We start from the raw sequence: 13,907 nt of genomic DNA on the forward strand, positions 1-13,907 counted from the left end.
ATTACAGGGAACCCATTAAGTAATCACTCCAACCTAAAAATACTTATTTAATCAGGTACTGTGAGGGTAATTGCCTGTTTCTGTGCTGATAAAAAAAAAAGGTAGGAGCTTGCAGTGAGCCGAGATCGCGCCACTGCACTCCAGCCTGGGCGACAGAGCAAGACTCCGTCTCAAAAAAAAAAAGGTAAAGAGTGCAGGCTGGGCGCGGTGGCTCACGCTTGTAATCCCAGCACTTTGGGAGGCCGAGGCGGGCGGATCACGAGGCCAGGAGATCGAGACCACGGTGAAACCCCGTCTCTACTAAAAATACAAAAAATTAGCCAGGCATGGTGGCGGGTGCCTGTAGTCCCAGCTACTCGGAGAGGCTGAGGCAGGAGAATGGCGTGAACCCGGGAGGCGGAGCTTGCAGTGAGCCGAGATTGCGCCACTGCACTCCAGCCTGGGCGACACAGCAAGACTCCGTCTCAAGAAAAAAAAAAAAAAAAAAGAGTGCAGAATACTCAGGAGCCCAGGAGCCGAAGAGCCTGGATTGCTGGATAATCAGGAGAGGGTCTCCAGGTCAAAGGTGCTGGTCTTGAACTCCTGGCCTCAAATGATCCTCCCACCTCAGCCTCCCAAAGCACTGGGATTACAGGTGTGAGCCACTACCTCACTTGTCCCCTTCTGTAAAAGGTCAGAAGTGACATAAGACACTGGCCCTGCTTTCAGGCAATTGAAACGTAAACATTTAAGTATGATTCTCAAATGTAGAGTAGTTGTACGAGGCAACGTGGTATATGAAAGGCAGTCCTCCAGAGAGCAGGATGGGTTGATCACCACAATGCATCTGATAAGCGGAAAAAAAAAAAAAAAAGTGTCTCCTATGCCTGGTGCTTGGCCCACCCGTAGGTGGGGCATTCCCATTAAGCAATGTTATTTGCTGCCTGGCACGTTCTGGGGTTTCACAGATAAGGGTAGAAACAATCCCCTCAAAGTCTCTTGGGACCTTGCACTGTGAAGATTAACCATATCTGTAGTCAGAATGAGACCAGACACGCAATACACAAATAGAGAAGGCATCTGCATTTTTAATCGAGTATTACTATTAGCCCTCGGATAAGTGTATTTGCGGTAGAGTTTTAATTTGGAAGACAAAAGTGCCCATAAGAAAGTCAAGAATTTCAAATGCAACTTTTAATACTACATATTTCAAGAGCTCCCATGTTCAGTATTCCTAGAGAAGGAAAGCTCTTTTTGTTTCTAAGTATGAGAAACTGTCAGCGTTCCTTCCTTTGGTCTTCCCACACCCCTCACCACAAAGAGGCAAACAAAAATACTAAAAAGGGGACAGTAAGTGCAAGATAAAAAAGAAAATCTAAATAGTATGAAATTAGTTTTTATTTTTAACTAAAAATAAATGCTTAACATCTTTCCAAAATCAAAACTAAAGACGAACACTTAGAAAAAAGGGTGGAAGCGTATTTCTCCTTCCCTGGGGAAACCAGTAAGGCAGACATTCTAATGAAGCTTGGTTTTTTCCACAGGACTAGTCTATGCAAACAGAGTCTCTCTCCAGCCTTTTCTCTATGTCAGTTTTATCTACCTGGCAAGAAAAAACAAAAACAACCCCAAAACAACCCCTCCCCACAAACACAACACAAAACAAGGGAGACTTGAGAAGTTAGAGAAAACCTTTAACGCGTTTCTGTAAAATCCTTTCTGAGGAGGTTTAGTACAGGTACTACCCATCAGCAACTTGGCCAGCCAGGTGAGTTGGTGCAGAAGCGCTTCGGGTGAATTCATACCAGAGCCACCGGGTGTGACTCGGCCACCTCTCCCAGTTACCACAGGGAGGTCTTAAAATTGAATTTCAGTTTCAGGAGATACTTCAGATTTACCTGAGCAATATCGTAGACAATGTACCTGAGGGAAAGCTTGTTAAGGAGCCAACAGCCATACAACAGAGGGTACATGTGCCTCATCTCCCCCAGGCTGGCAGGACGCTCAGTGCCAGCCTGAACTCTAAGGCCTCTTCATGGGGCTGGGTTGCCTCATCTCCCCGGGGCTGGCAGGATGCTCAATGCCAGCCTGAAAGTTACTCTAAGTCTTCTTCAGGCAGACTGAGGAGAGGAGATCATCCTCTGGAAACTGGGGGAAGGTCATACCCCGTAAGCCAGGCTATGCACAGGGAGGGACCACGGAAGAGAAACAGTCACCATGGGACACACTACAGGACAGCCTCTAATCCTCGTCCGCCCCGGGTAATCTGACAGCACGTAAGTGACTCTGTAGCTCGAGAACATCCCTTTGTGCTCACACAGCATACTCAAGAAAGGATACTCGTTATATAGTAGACAGGTGTCATTCACACCAGATGAAATCCCGGTCCCAAGAGGAACCTCTACACCATCCAGACTAATGCTAGCTGAAGGGTCAGGGGTAGTTTTGCCCAAACCTGAAAAACAGAAGTCACAAGTGACATGAACTGTGAGAGCAGATGTGGCAAAGCTTCCAGGGAGATGAGCTATTTGACGTTGAGTCCATGTGGTCTTTTTTTTTTTTTCCTTTCTGAGATAGAGTCTCACTCTGTCGCCCAGGCTGGAGTGCAATGGCGTGATTTCAGCTCAGTGCAACCTCCGCCTCCCGGATTCAAGCAATTCTCGTGCCTCAGCCTCCTGAGTAGCTGAGATTACAGGTGCGTGCCACCACATCCAGCTAATTTTCTGCATTTTAGTAGAGACAGGGTTTCACTATGTTGGCCAGGATGGTCTCGAACTCCTGACCTCAGGTGATCCACCACACCCAGCCTCATGTGCTCATTTTAAAGACATGCTCTATCTTTCTTCAGATATAAAACTAAGGCAATAAATCAATGTTCCCAGGGCATCAACCTTCACTGAGTTTAATAACAGTGGCAGTACCCTCCCTACAGGATCACATTTCAGCTCAATAGAATTTCAAAGCGGCCACTTCAACCAGGCAGTGGAAGGTTCTAAATCATATGCTGCAAATTCTAGCAATCCAAGATGCGCCAGGCACTACTATGTCACGAGAGGTCCCTCACTGCTGTAGCTACAAGTTAGGTTAAAGCCGAAACCCATGCACCTGGTTACTGGTGCCTGCACCAAGATTCTCCTGTGGCATCTGTGACACCAGCTGCAGCCACAGAGAGTGAACTGTTTTTGAAAATGAACCTCCTGCTATAGAGCTTGCCTATTTTTTTTTTTTTTCAAAAATAAATAAAACGAACCTCCAATCATGGTCAGCTGCAGCATATTAATCACCACTACCACCCCCCAAACAACAACAACACCACACATACCCGAAAAGATAAAATGAATCTCCAGCTGTTTGACAGCCAGCCACAAGGCAGCCTTCTCAGGACAGCAAGCCCCCCGCTTCTGTGCTGTCCAGGGTGCCTTGGGCTGTAGCAACAGCTTTGGAAACACTTTACCTTTGACACTGTGCTTGCCCTTGGGTAACTTGCTGATATGTGAAGCGTGCTTCAGTTCATACCTATTCAAAAGAGGACAGTCTCAGAAGAGGCCTTCACAATGGGCTCTCAAAACCAACAGTTTGATTAGGAGAATAAGATCAGATATAGAGATGAGATAAAAGCTCACAAAACCCAGACCATCTTAACTGCTCAGGCTCCCTCCTGAGTTTCTGGAACTGCTCCAGAACCTGAAGCGGCAGTTGTGGCTGAACATTTTGTGCCCAGCGATCACTGCCATGGGGCCATTTTCAAGGAAAGGCCCTGTTTGGAGTGGTGCTCAGCAGCTCTGTGTTTCCGTCCACATTCCACAGTCCCCAGACCCCTGGCCTTTTACATGACCCTGTGCTTTTGGTTACAGTTCACAGGACCAGGGTGGATGTCCAAATCAAGCTGGACTAATCAGATCTTTTTCTGTGGAGAATCTGGAAGTGGGATTAAGATTCCAGTTCCATTTGGGTTGGTCTAAGAAAACTGAAACACTGGTGAGTGGAGGCGGCGGCCTGGGGGATCATCCTTTGTGCAACTCAATCTCTCTGCTTCCCAGTCCATGGAGGGAAGACACTGCCAGCTCTGGAGGCCTGGTTGTGTTCCTGCCCTTGCATTTCCTGGAGTATCCTTGTATCTCCCTTGTTCCCTTAACTTGAATTGGATTCTGCTACTTATAAGAAAAGAATCCTAATTGGTGGGTCCAGTAACTGCAGTGGGGAATTTCCACTCTCCCAGCCAAAGGGAGTTCTGCCTATAGCCCATTCCATCTGTCCCCATGAAATGCCATCAGTCCCAGAGCCAGGTTTACTCACATGTTTCCAAGGGCAACTTCTCCCAACAGGATTAAGCCTATTGGGTCTCCCTGAGATGTATGGCAGTAGTTGGCACTCTTGGAGACCATGTCAGCGAAATAGATCCCTTTACCAAACATGTAGCCTGTCTGGAAGGTTGGAAAAGGGACAGCTGAGAATCTTCTGATGGGAAATTAGGAGCAGCTGTTCACTGAGTGCCAACTTGAGCAAGCCACCCAGCTAAGTGCTGCAATCCGTCACTTCTAATTCTCACAATGCCCATGGTGAGGAAATACCAAAGTTTTAGCTCACAAGCCAGGCTGCTCAGATCCTAGCTCTGCCAGGTGCCGAGGAGCTGCAAGAAGCTACATAACCTCTCTGGACTCTACTTGCCTCTTTTCTCAAATGGGGAACATAATCTCATGGAGCTGCTGTGAGGACGGAATGAACTCATCAATGTTACTTAAACTAGCGCCTGTCAACACCCAAGGAATGCAGGCTGGTATTTTTATTCCCTTTTGTAAATGAAACACGAGGTTCACAAAAGGTAGGCCATTTTTCCGTTAAACACTACTGCACAGCACCAGAGAAAATCATTTAAACTTCTCTCCTCCTCATTCTACAACTGTGAAACGAGAGGCTTAGTAGGCCCTGTCCAGGTGGACCCATCTAGAATCCAGCAGGTGGCATCACGATCCCTCGTGTCTAGCTAAAGCCTTACTCATTCATCGCTACGTTTTCCTGCTGAAGACACTGACACTCAGAGGTGGCCCGGCTGGGAAGTGGTAGAGGTAAGCCTGTACTCAGCTTGGCCTGTAGCCACGTGTCTGTTCTTTGCTTGTCAACACACCCGATTAGCATCTGCAGCAGGCCCTGGCCTGGATGCTCTACCTCCTTTGTTCCAGATACTGTGTTTGAAACCCCTGACAGGGTTAGGGTCAGGAGGATAAAAGGGTGAAGGCCTCAAGAAAGGATGTCTGGCAGAATCCCCCTAAGCCAACTAGGCCTCTTACTCAAAGTTCTTTATGGAGACACCTGCGGAGACAGGTATTGCCCACCCCTCGCCAGGCCAGGCACATACCACGGGCGCTTCAGGCGGGGCTATCCGAAGACCCTGGGACAGGATCCCAGCGAAGTTGGTGGTCCTGGACCCGTGCCACAGCAATCTTCGGTTATGAAGCTGCTTAAAGGGCCTGTAACGCTGGCATTCGCCTTCACGCTCTATCTTAAAGATCTGGTTGGAGTAGTAAACAAAGGGAAGGACAAAAGAAGCCATTTGTTACTCTGGTTGACTGAAAGACAGGACTGGATACAGGAGAAATGACCGGCTGTCCCTAAGGCTAGAAGACTTAAGGTCTACTGCAATGTAAAAAATGCTTTCCCCAAGACTGGGATGGAAGGTCCAGGTCCTGCCCAGCAGAGCCCAGCCATTGCTAGTTAGTATTACTGTGCAGCAGATGTGCACTTGAGGAACTTTATCTTGGACCTCTGATAATCTATGTTCTGAGACCAGGTTTGGGGACAGGAAATGTCCTTTAAAACAGAATAAAAAGCCATCCCCAAACTACTGTATAAGACTGCTAATTTTATAATCCCAGCACTTTGGGAGGCCAAGGCGGGTGGATCATCTGAGGTCAGGAGTTCAAGACCAGCCTGGCCAACATAGTGAATCCCTGTCTCTACTAAGAATACAAAAATTAGCCGGGTGTGGTGGCTCACGCCTGTAATCCCAGCTACTCTGGAGGCTGAGACAGGAGAATCACTTGAACCCGGGAGGCAGAGGCTGCAGCAGGCCGGGATTGCACCACTGCACTCCAGCCTGGGTGACAGAGTGAGACTCCGTGTCAAAAAAAAAAAAAAAAAAAAGACTACTAATTTTTCTACTGAACAAATGAGTCACTTCTTTGGGTTATTTAAAGTAAATAAACTGCTCTTTTCTACCCAGGCCCAGGTTGGAGGAGTGGGCAGGGAAAAGCTGGCAGGACACAGAAGAAAGTGGGGGAAGAAGGGATTCTTACATCGATGACTTCCAAGTCATACGCATTGTGTGTGGTTGCATGAGTGTTCTTAACATACTTCCTGATGATCTCGGCTTCTTCAGAATCTCTGTCAACCACCTGGGTAAACAGAATCTTGGGATTAGCACAAAGGAGACCCCAGGAGAGCTACAGAGGAATGCTCAGACTCAGTCGATGCACAGCTAAAAGCACACTCCTCAAAGGAAGCCAGGCATGACCGAGAGCCTGTGTCCCAGGCCTGTGGGCTGGGCAGATCCTGGGCCAGTGGCTCCACTTCCCTGAGCCTCCACCTCTTCATCTACTTGGGCTGCTAGAGAACCTCAGGGTTCCTTTTTGTCTTAAAATGCTATATTTTGGGATATCAGGGAAGCTAGAATATGGGGTTCACTCTCAGTGAACAGGGCATCTCCAGAACAAGCAATTGGCTCCTGGAAGAGAGTCCAGCTCAGCATGAGTTAAAACACAATGGACCAGAGGAAGTCACAGCTATGATGTGCAATTAAAATTATCCCTGGCTCAGAGCACAAGCCTAACAAGCATCTGTCAAATAGCTGATGTAATCTATGCTAAGTAAGCCTGAGTATTATGGAGGAGACTAGTTATGTTTTATGTTCATATTTGTATTCAGAGTTCAGAAAACCTAGGAATGCTGGTCTACCTCACTGTCTTTTAATTAAAAGGCTTCAGAATTGTAAAAAGAGAATAAGAATCCCTTCACAAAGAACCACACCTACAGTTTTCCCATCAGGAAGGTGGTCCAGGGGCAAAACAAATGACATGTGGTATCTTGGTCCAATTGGACCCATACATCTATACTTTGTCCTAGGAAAGAAGCCAAGGCTCTTTCTTTAGCGATGTAAACAACTGGTACCAGACTCAACATACTCTAGCCCACCTGAACCCCTGCAACACTGCAGGGAATGGGCTGAGGACAATGGGGCACATGAGTGTGGAGACAGGCTCAAGGACCAGGCCATCTAGAAGCTGAGGCAAAAATCCCTCCTCTAGTTGGTCTAAGCAGGGTGTTCAGAGACTGTGTGTGCCAACACAAGCCACTTCAGCTCCAGAGAAAAATGAACCCAAGCATTATGTTCTTATTACAGCTGCCATCAAGCATTTCCACTTCTGAAATGGACACCGGTAATAAGCCTTCTAAAAGTTCAAGCTATAAGGATTTAGAAAAACAGAGCTCCTCTCTAGATTAAAGAGAGGGGAAAAAAAAAAAGGAACTTTTGGTAAGACCCTCAAAAATCAATTTGTACGCCAAGCTGAGGTGCTGGCTTGGAAGGCTGCTTTGCAAACAAGGTGCATTATCTACATGTGAAATGCCCAGAGGTTCTCAAAGGACCACCAGCAGCAATGTCCAGGAACTTGCTAGAAAAGTGAATTATTGGGCACCAGCCATCTGTCTTAACAAGCTTTCCAGGAGATCCTAACATACATGCAAGTTTGGGACCGCTGCTCTCAGGATGAGAGGTTAAGATGCTTGAGGAAGGCCTGACCCTATTACCTTAATGTCAGTTTTGAGCTTCTCATAGTTGACATCGATGGGGTCCTTGCTGCTATCATCAGACCCTCCCCTGAGCAGACTGTAGGCCACCTCGATGTCCAGCAGGTTGTCAAGCATTTCCACCTTGGCCTGGAGGAGCAAAAGAAAGCCCCGGACTTAGGTATCATGGTGAGTGAGACAGACTCACCCAGGTGGCAGAGAAAACCTACATGCAGAGAACATCCAACACAGTGAAGGGCAAACCTTCCTGCTGGTCAGGGCCAGCCTGTTACCTGCTGCACATAGTGAGAGCTCATAAGGACTTTCTGGAATGCTAACAAGGCCTTGAGGCCTGGGGGAGTTGAGAGGTGAAAGAACTGTCTTTCCTCTTGTACATGCTGACATTTGGGACCTATAATGAAGGTACTTTAGACAGATGGGTCCTGAGCCAGGAGCTCTCTTAAAAGGCAGGGAGGGAAAATGGGGAGGAAGATGCTGTTATGAGGGAGAGGCTCTCCCTCTCCAACAGCTCTTGCCCCAATGGATTTGGTAGAACAGGGGCAGGAAAAACAGCTCTGCCTCCATCAATGTGGGTAGAAACCCAACTTCAAAACAAGAGCAAGAGGGTGGCCCTCCCAGCATTGGCGCTGCCCTCAGGGATCACGACAGGGAGGGACAGTTGCAAGGGAGTCACACCCCAGCCCAGCAGACCTGCAGTCCCTTCTGAACCCTTGCGCTACCTGCACACTGTCTGCATTGTTCAGGAGCGGAGGCTTCTTCATCCCGAAGTCGTGGGGGATCAGGGTGTAAAAGCGGTTTGAGAGATCCAGGATCTGAGAGTCGCTGTTGCCCTGAGACAGCGCCTGGAGAGGAGGGGACAGAAGGAACGCAAGACTGAGGGAGCAGCTCCGAGCCCCCAGCCAGGCTTTCTCTTCTAGCAGGTCCAGAAGTAGCGTGGTATGTGCACATGCCAGACGCATGGGAAACGACCAGAAGACCACCTTCCTGTTAAAGAGCAGGGCAGGACCCCCATCCTCAAAAAGCACTGCTCAACACGTGATGGGCTTCTCCCATGAAGTTTCATTTGTACAAAGAACTGTGCAGTTACAGACATTTGAAACCCCGCCACAACTATGCAAAATGTTAACTGTACAATCTAGGTGGTGGGCTCATGACTATTGCTGTAAAATTCCTTCAACTTTTTGTATGTTTGAAACATTTTCATAATAAAATGTTGGGAGGAGGTTGCCCATCGCTATAAAATTCAGTCAGGCTCCCTGCCTCCACTGACCTTCATTGGAATTAGTTTTTACTGTACCTGGAGGTTGAAGTGGCCAGGCACAAAAAGGCTAAGCAACCTTACACTTACTGCCGGTGTCACTTGGTGCTCTGTATGCAAAGGGTGCACAAAAAACGCACAGAGATGGAAGAGTGGGGCCACTGGGATTCCAGGAATTTGGCAGACAGCCTAGGTGACCACAAGAAGGTCAAGGGGATATGAAGTGGCACCCAGCAGGTCTGAAGCCCCACGCCTGCTTCTGGCTGTGACATAGACTTCACCAAGTCATACAACTTCCATCTGTGCTGCCTAGGTGGCTGTGGCAATGGGTAGGGATGCTATTCCAGCTCTTCTACCTGAAGACTATTGCATGGGAAGAAGCTGGGGCTGAGGAAAGCCTTGCAAGTTCTCAGTCAGTGAGGAACAAGGAGAGAGGTTCACTGCTCAGAGCCAGCTGTAACTGGAGTTGACAAATCCGGTTCAGGGCCTTTTCTCCAGCACCAGCCAGAAAGCCCGCTGCCTGGGCCCACTTCTGCTTCCCGTGTGCTGTCCTTCTTTCTATAGGCCAGGCCTGCACCCACCCACGAATATAAGCGGAACCCTCCAGCCCCTCCAGGATATAGCCGGAAGGCTCTGGGACTGGGAGACCTTGAAAGATGCTCAAAGAATTTTGAAATAACATGAATGAAAGAGGTTCCATTTGCTGACTTCCTAGTAACTGCAAAATAAACTCTGCCTAACTCTTAAGGACACATAAAACAAAAACTACAACACAGATGACCCTTGAACAATCGATTTGAAGTATGCGGGTCCACTTATACACAGATGTTTTCAATAAATACAGTTAGCTCTCTACACCTGTGGGCTCTGCATTTGAGAATTCAACCAAACTCAGATAAAAAATATAGTATTCTCAGGCCATGTGTGGTGGCTCATGCCTGTAATCCCAGCACTTTGGGAGGCTGAGGCGGGAGGATCACTTGAACCCAGGAGGAGTTCGAGACCAGTCTGGCCAACATAGTGAAACCCCACCTCTACTAAAAATACAAAAAAATTAGCCGGGTGTGGTGGCCCACGCTTGTAACCCCAGCTACTTGGGAGTCTGAGGCACGAGAACTGCTTGAACCTGGGGGTGGAGGTTGCAGTGAGCTGAGATTGCACTCCAGCCTGGGAGACAGAGCGAGACTGTCTGAAAAAAGAACAAAGAAAAATCCCACCACCCCCCAAAAAAATCTCAGGATGCAAGACCCACAGATGTGCAGGGCCAACTTTTCTCCTCCATGGGTTCTGCAGGGCAGACTCTAGGACTTGAGCATGAGTGAATTTTGGTGACCCCAAGGGAGTCCTGGAACCAATCCCCGAGGATATAGAGGGATAACTTTACTTTTAAGAGAGAGGGTAACCAACGTCTTCAAGTTTATAGTCAGTTTACTACGTATCTGACAACTGAAAATGTTGCTATTCATTAGTTTTGTGATAAACTTTTGTAAGTAGCAGGCACTTGTCATTTATTGAACTGAAAAAAACCTAAACCCTTGTGAAGTGCAGTTCAGTACTTCCAGTTTCTTAACCTTGAGTAAATGTTACCCCTGCCACCCCCAGGTCTCACCCGCTAAGTCGGCCAGAGGAGGGTTCCAGGAGGCCCCTGGTGGCCCTGTGCTTACCTGCTGGACCTCACTGAGGATGGAGTATGCGGCCTGGATCTGCCTTTTGCTCAGCTTCCCCAAGGGCATCTTCTGAAGGTCGATCTGAGGAGACAGGGGATTTCGCTCTGAAAGCTGGGCACTGCGCAGTGTGATCGCAGGAGAGCTGGACCGGGCAGCCCACCCTCAGGCCCCCAATAGGAGCAGTCAGGAGACTGCTGGGATTTCCTGAGGATACCAGTGACCCAAATCCAGAGTTTGTCGCCCCACCATGAGGGATGGCAGTGTGTCTGAAGATTCTTGCTCACTTCCTTTATGGCTGGGCTTAGCCAACCATGTCTCCTCTGCCCCTATGCCCAGTTTCAAACAGCCCAGCACGTCTGGACGAAGATACAGCATAATTCCCATCCAATTCTGATGTGCAGATGAGGGCTCATAAATCATGCTGACCCCCCCTACCCAGTGACCTTCCCTGGGGGTCCCAGAGCCAAGGCAGTTAGTTAAATGCACCCCTGCGTTCCCAGCTGGAAAACAACCAAGAGTTTTCAAGTGTTGAACACTATTTTTAAAAAGGACACACTCCTGAACTTAAGGACTTACATTCAAATCAATGCTGTCCCTTTCAGATCAGTCACCTCCAACAAATATTGCTACTGCTCATATCTTGGGAACTGCCTGCCATCAAGAGAAGCTGCAGTGGAAAAAGCATGAGATCTGCAGCCTTCATTTTCCATTTGTTAAGTGGGGCCACCTTCCTTAAAAGGCACTCACTCCCTTTTGCGAGCAGCCCTGCCTATTTGGCTCAGCCCCCGCGTGGAGACACCTGTGTACCAATGGGCCCCACACTCTGTATCCTGAGACGTCTCCGGGGCTTTGCCAATAGACCCTTCTGAGCTCCCTGGGGGCCGCGACTGTGCCTGTCCATTTCTGCATGTCCAGCACTTCCTGCAGTGCTTGGAACAAAGAACTGAACAGGAACCTTAGAAATGGAACTGCTATGGTGATAAAATTAAATAAAAGGATGTGAAAAGTGCTCACAGCTCATCAGACACCGACCAGGAGCCAACAGCTTCTAATAACATCCACAAGCCCTGACATGGGCTTCCCTGTACCCTCAACAGTGCAAACTCCATTCTAAGGGAAGATCTGATTTCTGGCAAGAATTAAGTAGCCGGAGCCACATCTGGGGAAGAAAGTGGATAATCTATTTCAAGCCAAGAACAAGGTACAATAAAAGAACAGAGTGACTTTGGTATGGACCCTCAATCAGCTCTGAAAGCAATTCTCAAGAAGGAATCCCAAAAGAAATTCTGACGGCACAGCATGGCCAGAGTGAGGGCAGAGCTCTGAAGGGCGTGACATTTTCCAAGCTGTGTAATTCTGGTGTTTATGTAAAAAAAAAGAAAATACCTAGTTTCCCTAATTGTACACCTCTCAAAACATACGCACAGACTAAGAATAAGAAGTGGGCTCCATCCACACAGGCCGCCCTCACTACTGGAAAAGAAACTCAGGCACAGCGCTGGATGGTGGGCTGGGAGCAGTGGCTCCACAGCTGCCCAGTTTAGAGAGAAACAGAAAAGTGGGAGAAACACCTTCGCACTGGGGACCCACGAGCCCCAGCTGCAGCCAAAAGGAGGCTCCTAGGGCTGCAGCCTGGAACCCTGCCCCCCACCATGTGTCCTGACTGCCTGGAACCCATTCCCTTCTGGACTCAGGATGTGCCCTCCTCACAGGGAGAGTCAGGTTCCCCTGGTGCTGGGGATGAAGCCCTGAGGGCCACCGTGTCTACTTCTCTACATGGTTACCCCAATCCCACATGGACCCCTCTGAGGTCAGGAGTGGGCACCCCGCTTTCCACACACTTCTAGCTAGCTGCCTTTTAGCTTGTTTCAGCAAGCAGTGCCCCTGTCCCTTTTCTTCCTGCTAAACTAGTTACCTGTCCAGTGAAAAACATTAAAATGTCATTTCAGGCTGGGTGCCATGGCTCACGCCTGTAATCCCAGCACTTTGGGAGGCTGAGGCAGGTGGATCACCTGAGGTTAGGAGTTCAAGACCAGCCTGGCCAAATGGTGAAACTCCATCTCTACTAAAAATAAAAAGAAATTAGCCAGGTACAGTGGTGCACACCTGTAGTCCCCAGCTACTCGGGAGGCTGAGAGGCAGGAGAATCGCTTGAACCCAGGAGGCTGAGGTTACAATGAGCCGAGATCGTGCATTGCACTCCAGCCCAGGCGAAGAGAGTGAAACTCCATCTCAAACCAAACCAGACCAAACCAAACCAAACACAAAACAACAACAGAAACAACATTTCACAGGCAAGGACTTGGGTTTGAGAATAGCTGACAGCTTCTATGAATCACAGATAGACCAAGGTGTGGGAGACTGGAAATCATGTGCAGGACTTCAAAATGTGAATGCAACGAGCCCCTCTTCTCCCTTACCGTAGCACCTCTCAACCTTTCCCTCCACCTGTCCCTCATTCTCAGTGAGCCCACCCATAAGTTGTTCACACGAGTAGACCTCATAAACAAAAGTCAGATTACATAGCGATTTGAACAAGCACAGCGAACAAGCCCTGGCCATTTTTTAAACCCGGTAGAGGACGTAACTCAACACTCCACTCTACAACAGCACAGGTGTGAGCATTCCTGCTAGGCTGAGCTCTTGGCAGGGAGATACTGGGTTGGCCCTGATGTCCATGGGGCTTAGGCTGCCAGTGGTTTATACCGCCCAGTTTTGACCCTCTGTCCTCCCAGCTCTAAGGCAGGCCAGGAGGTTCTAGGAGGAAGGACTTGGGAAGACAGCAGAACGTGAGCGTGAAGGGAGCAACCCCATGGAGAAGGGTGGAATGCTCAAGGCTGATCTGAGACTTTCAACCTCCACTGGTTCCTAGGAGCCTAGAACAAAGGGAATGACCAAATACATCACAGCTGCTTGTTTTTCAGAGCAGCCTGAAGCTTCTGGGTTCAGCAGCTAGGGAAGAGAGGAGAGGGTGTTTGCTGGCCAGGTGGGACCATCTCTGCTCTGAAGGCCCCCAGGGTCAGTACTTAAGAGCTCTGATGCTAGGAGCAGCAAGAACAAGGGGGCCACCCTTTTGCACTCATCTCCCGGGGGGAGAGCAGAGATGAGAAGGAGAACAGACAGTAAACACGGAGCCTCTGCCTGCAGTCTCTGCCATTCTGCCCTGGACAGAAGCATGACTAATCCAACAACCATCACCC

The 13,907-nt window shown here is 48.7% G+C and overlaps 1 protein-coding gene across 2 annotated transcripts in view; it reads right to left on the reverse strand.

Annotated features, from left to right (window-relative positions):
* Window positions 1-1,047: 1,047 nt before the first annotated feature.
* Window positions 1,048-13,907, reverse strand: part of PARP1 (poly(ADP-ribose) polymerase 1) — a 47,440-nt gene continuing 34,580 nt past the window's right edge. For both annotated transcript variants that reach the window (XM_032137733.2, XM_058430582.1), the window contains 9 exons: window positions 10,705-10,788; window positions 8,502-8,624; window positions 7,783-7,911; window positions 6,273-6,371; window positions 5,336-5,488; window positions 4,276-4,403; window positions 3,434-3,495; window positions 2,320-2,434; window positions 1,048-1,902 (listed from right to left, as the gene is read on the reverse strand). In XM_032137733.2, coding sequence (XP_031993624.1) covers window positions 1,821-1,902; window positions 2,320-2,434; window positions 3,434-3,495; window positions 4,276-4,403; window positions 5,336-5,488; window positions 6,273-6,371; window positions 7,783-7,911; window positions 8,502-8,624; window positions 10,705-10,788 — 975 coding nt within the window. In that variant the 3' untranslated portion in view covers window positions 1,048-1,820. The remainder of the gene's footprint in view (window positions 1,903-2,319; window positions 2,435-3,433; window positions 3,496-4,275; window positions 4,404-5,335; window positions 5,489-6,272; window positions 6,372-7,782; window positions 7,912-8,501; window positions 8,625-10,704; window positions 10,789-13,907) is intronic.

The sequence above is a fragment of the Hylobates moloch genome, unplaced genomic scaffold (genome assembly GCF_009828535.3).
Source record: "Hylobates moloch isolate HMO894 unplaced genomic scaffold, HMol_V3 SCAFFOLD_18, whole genome shotgun sequence".
Classification (NCBI taxonomy): Eukaryota; Metazoa; Chordata; class Mammalia; order Primates; family Hylobatidae; genus Hylobates; species Hylobates moloch.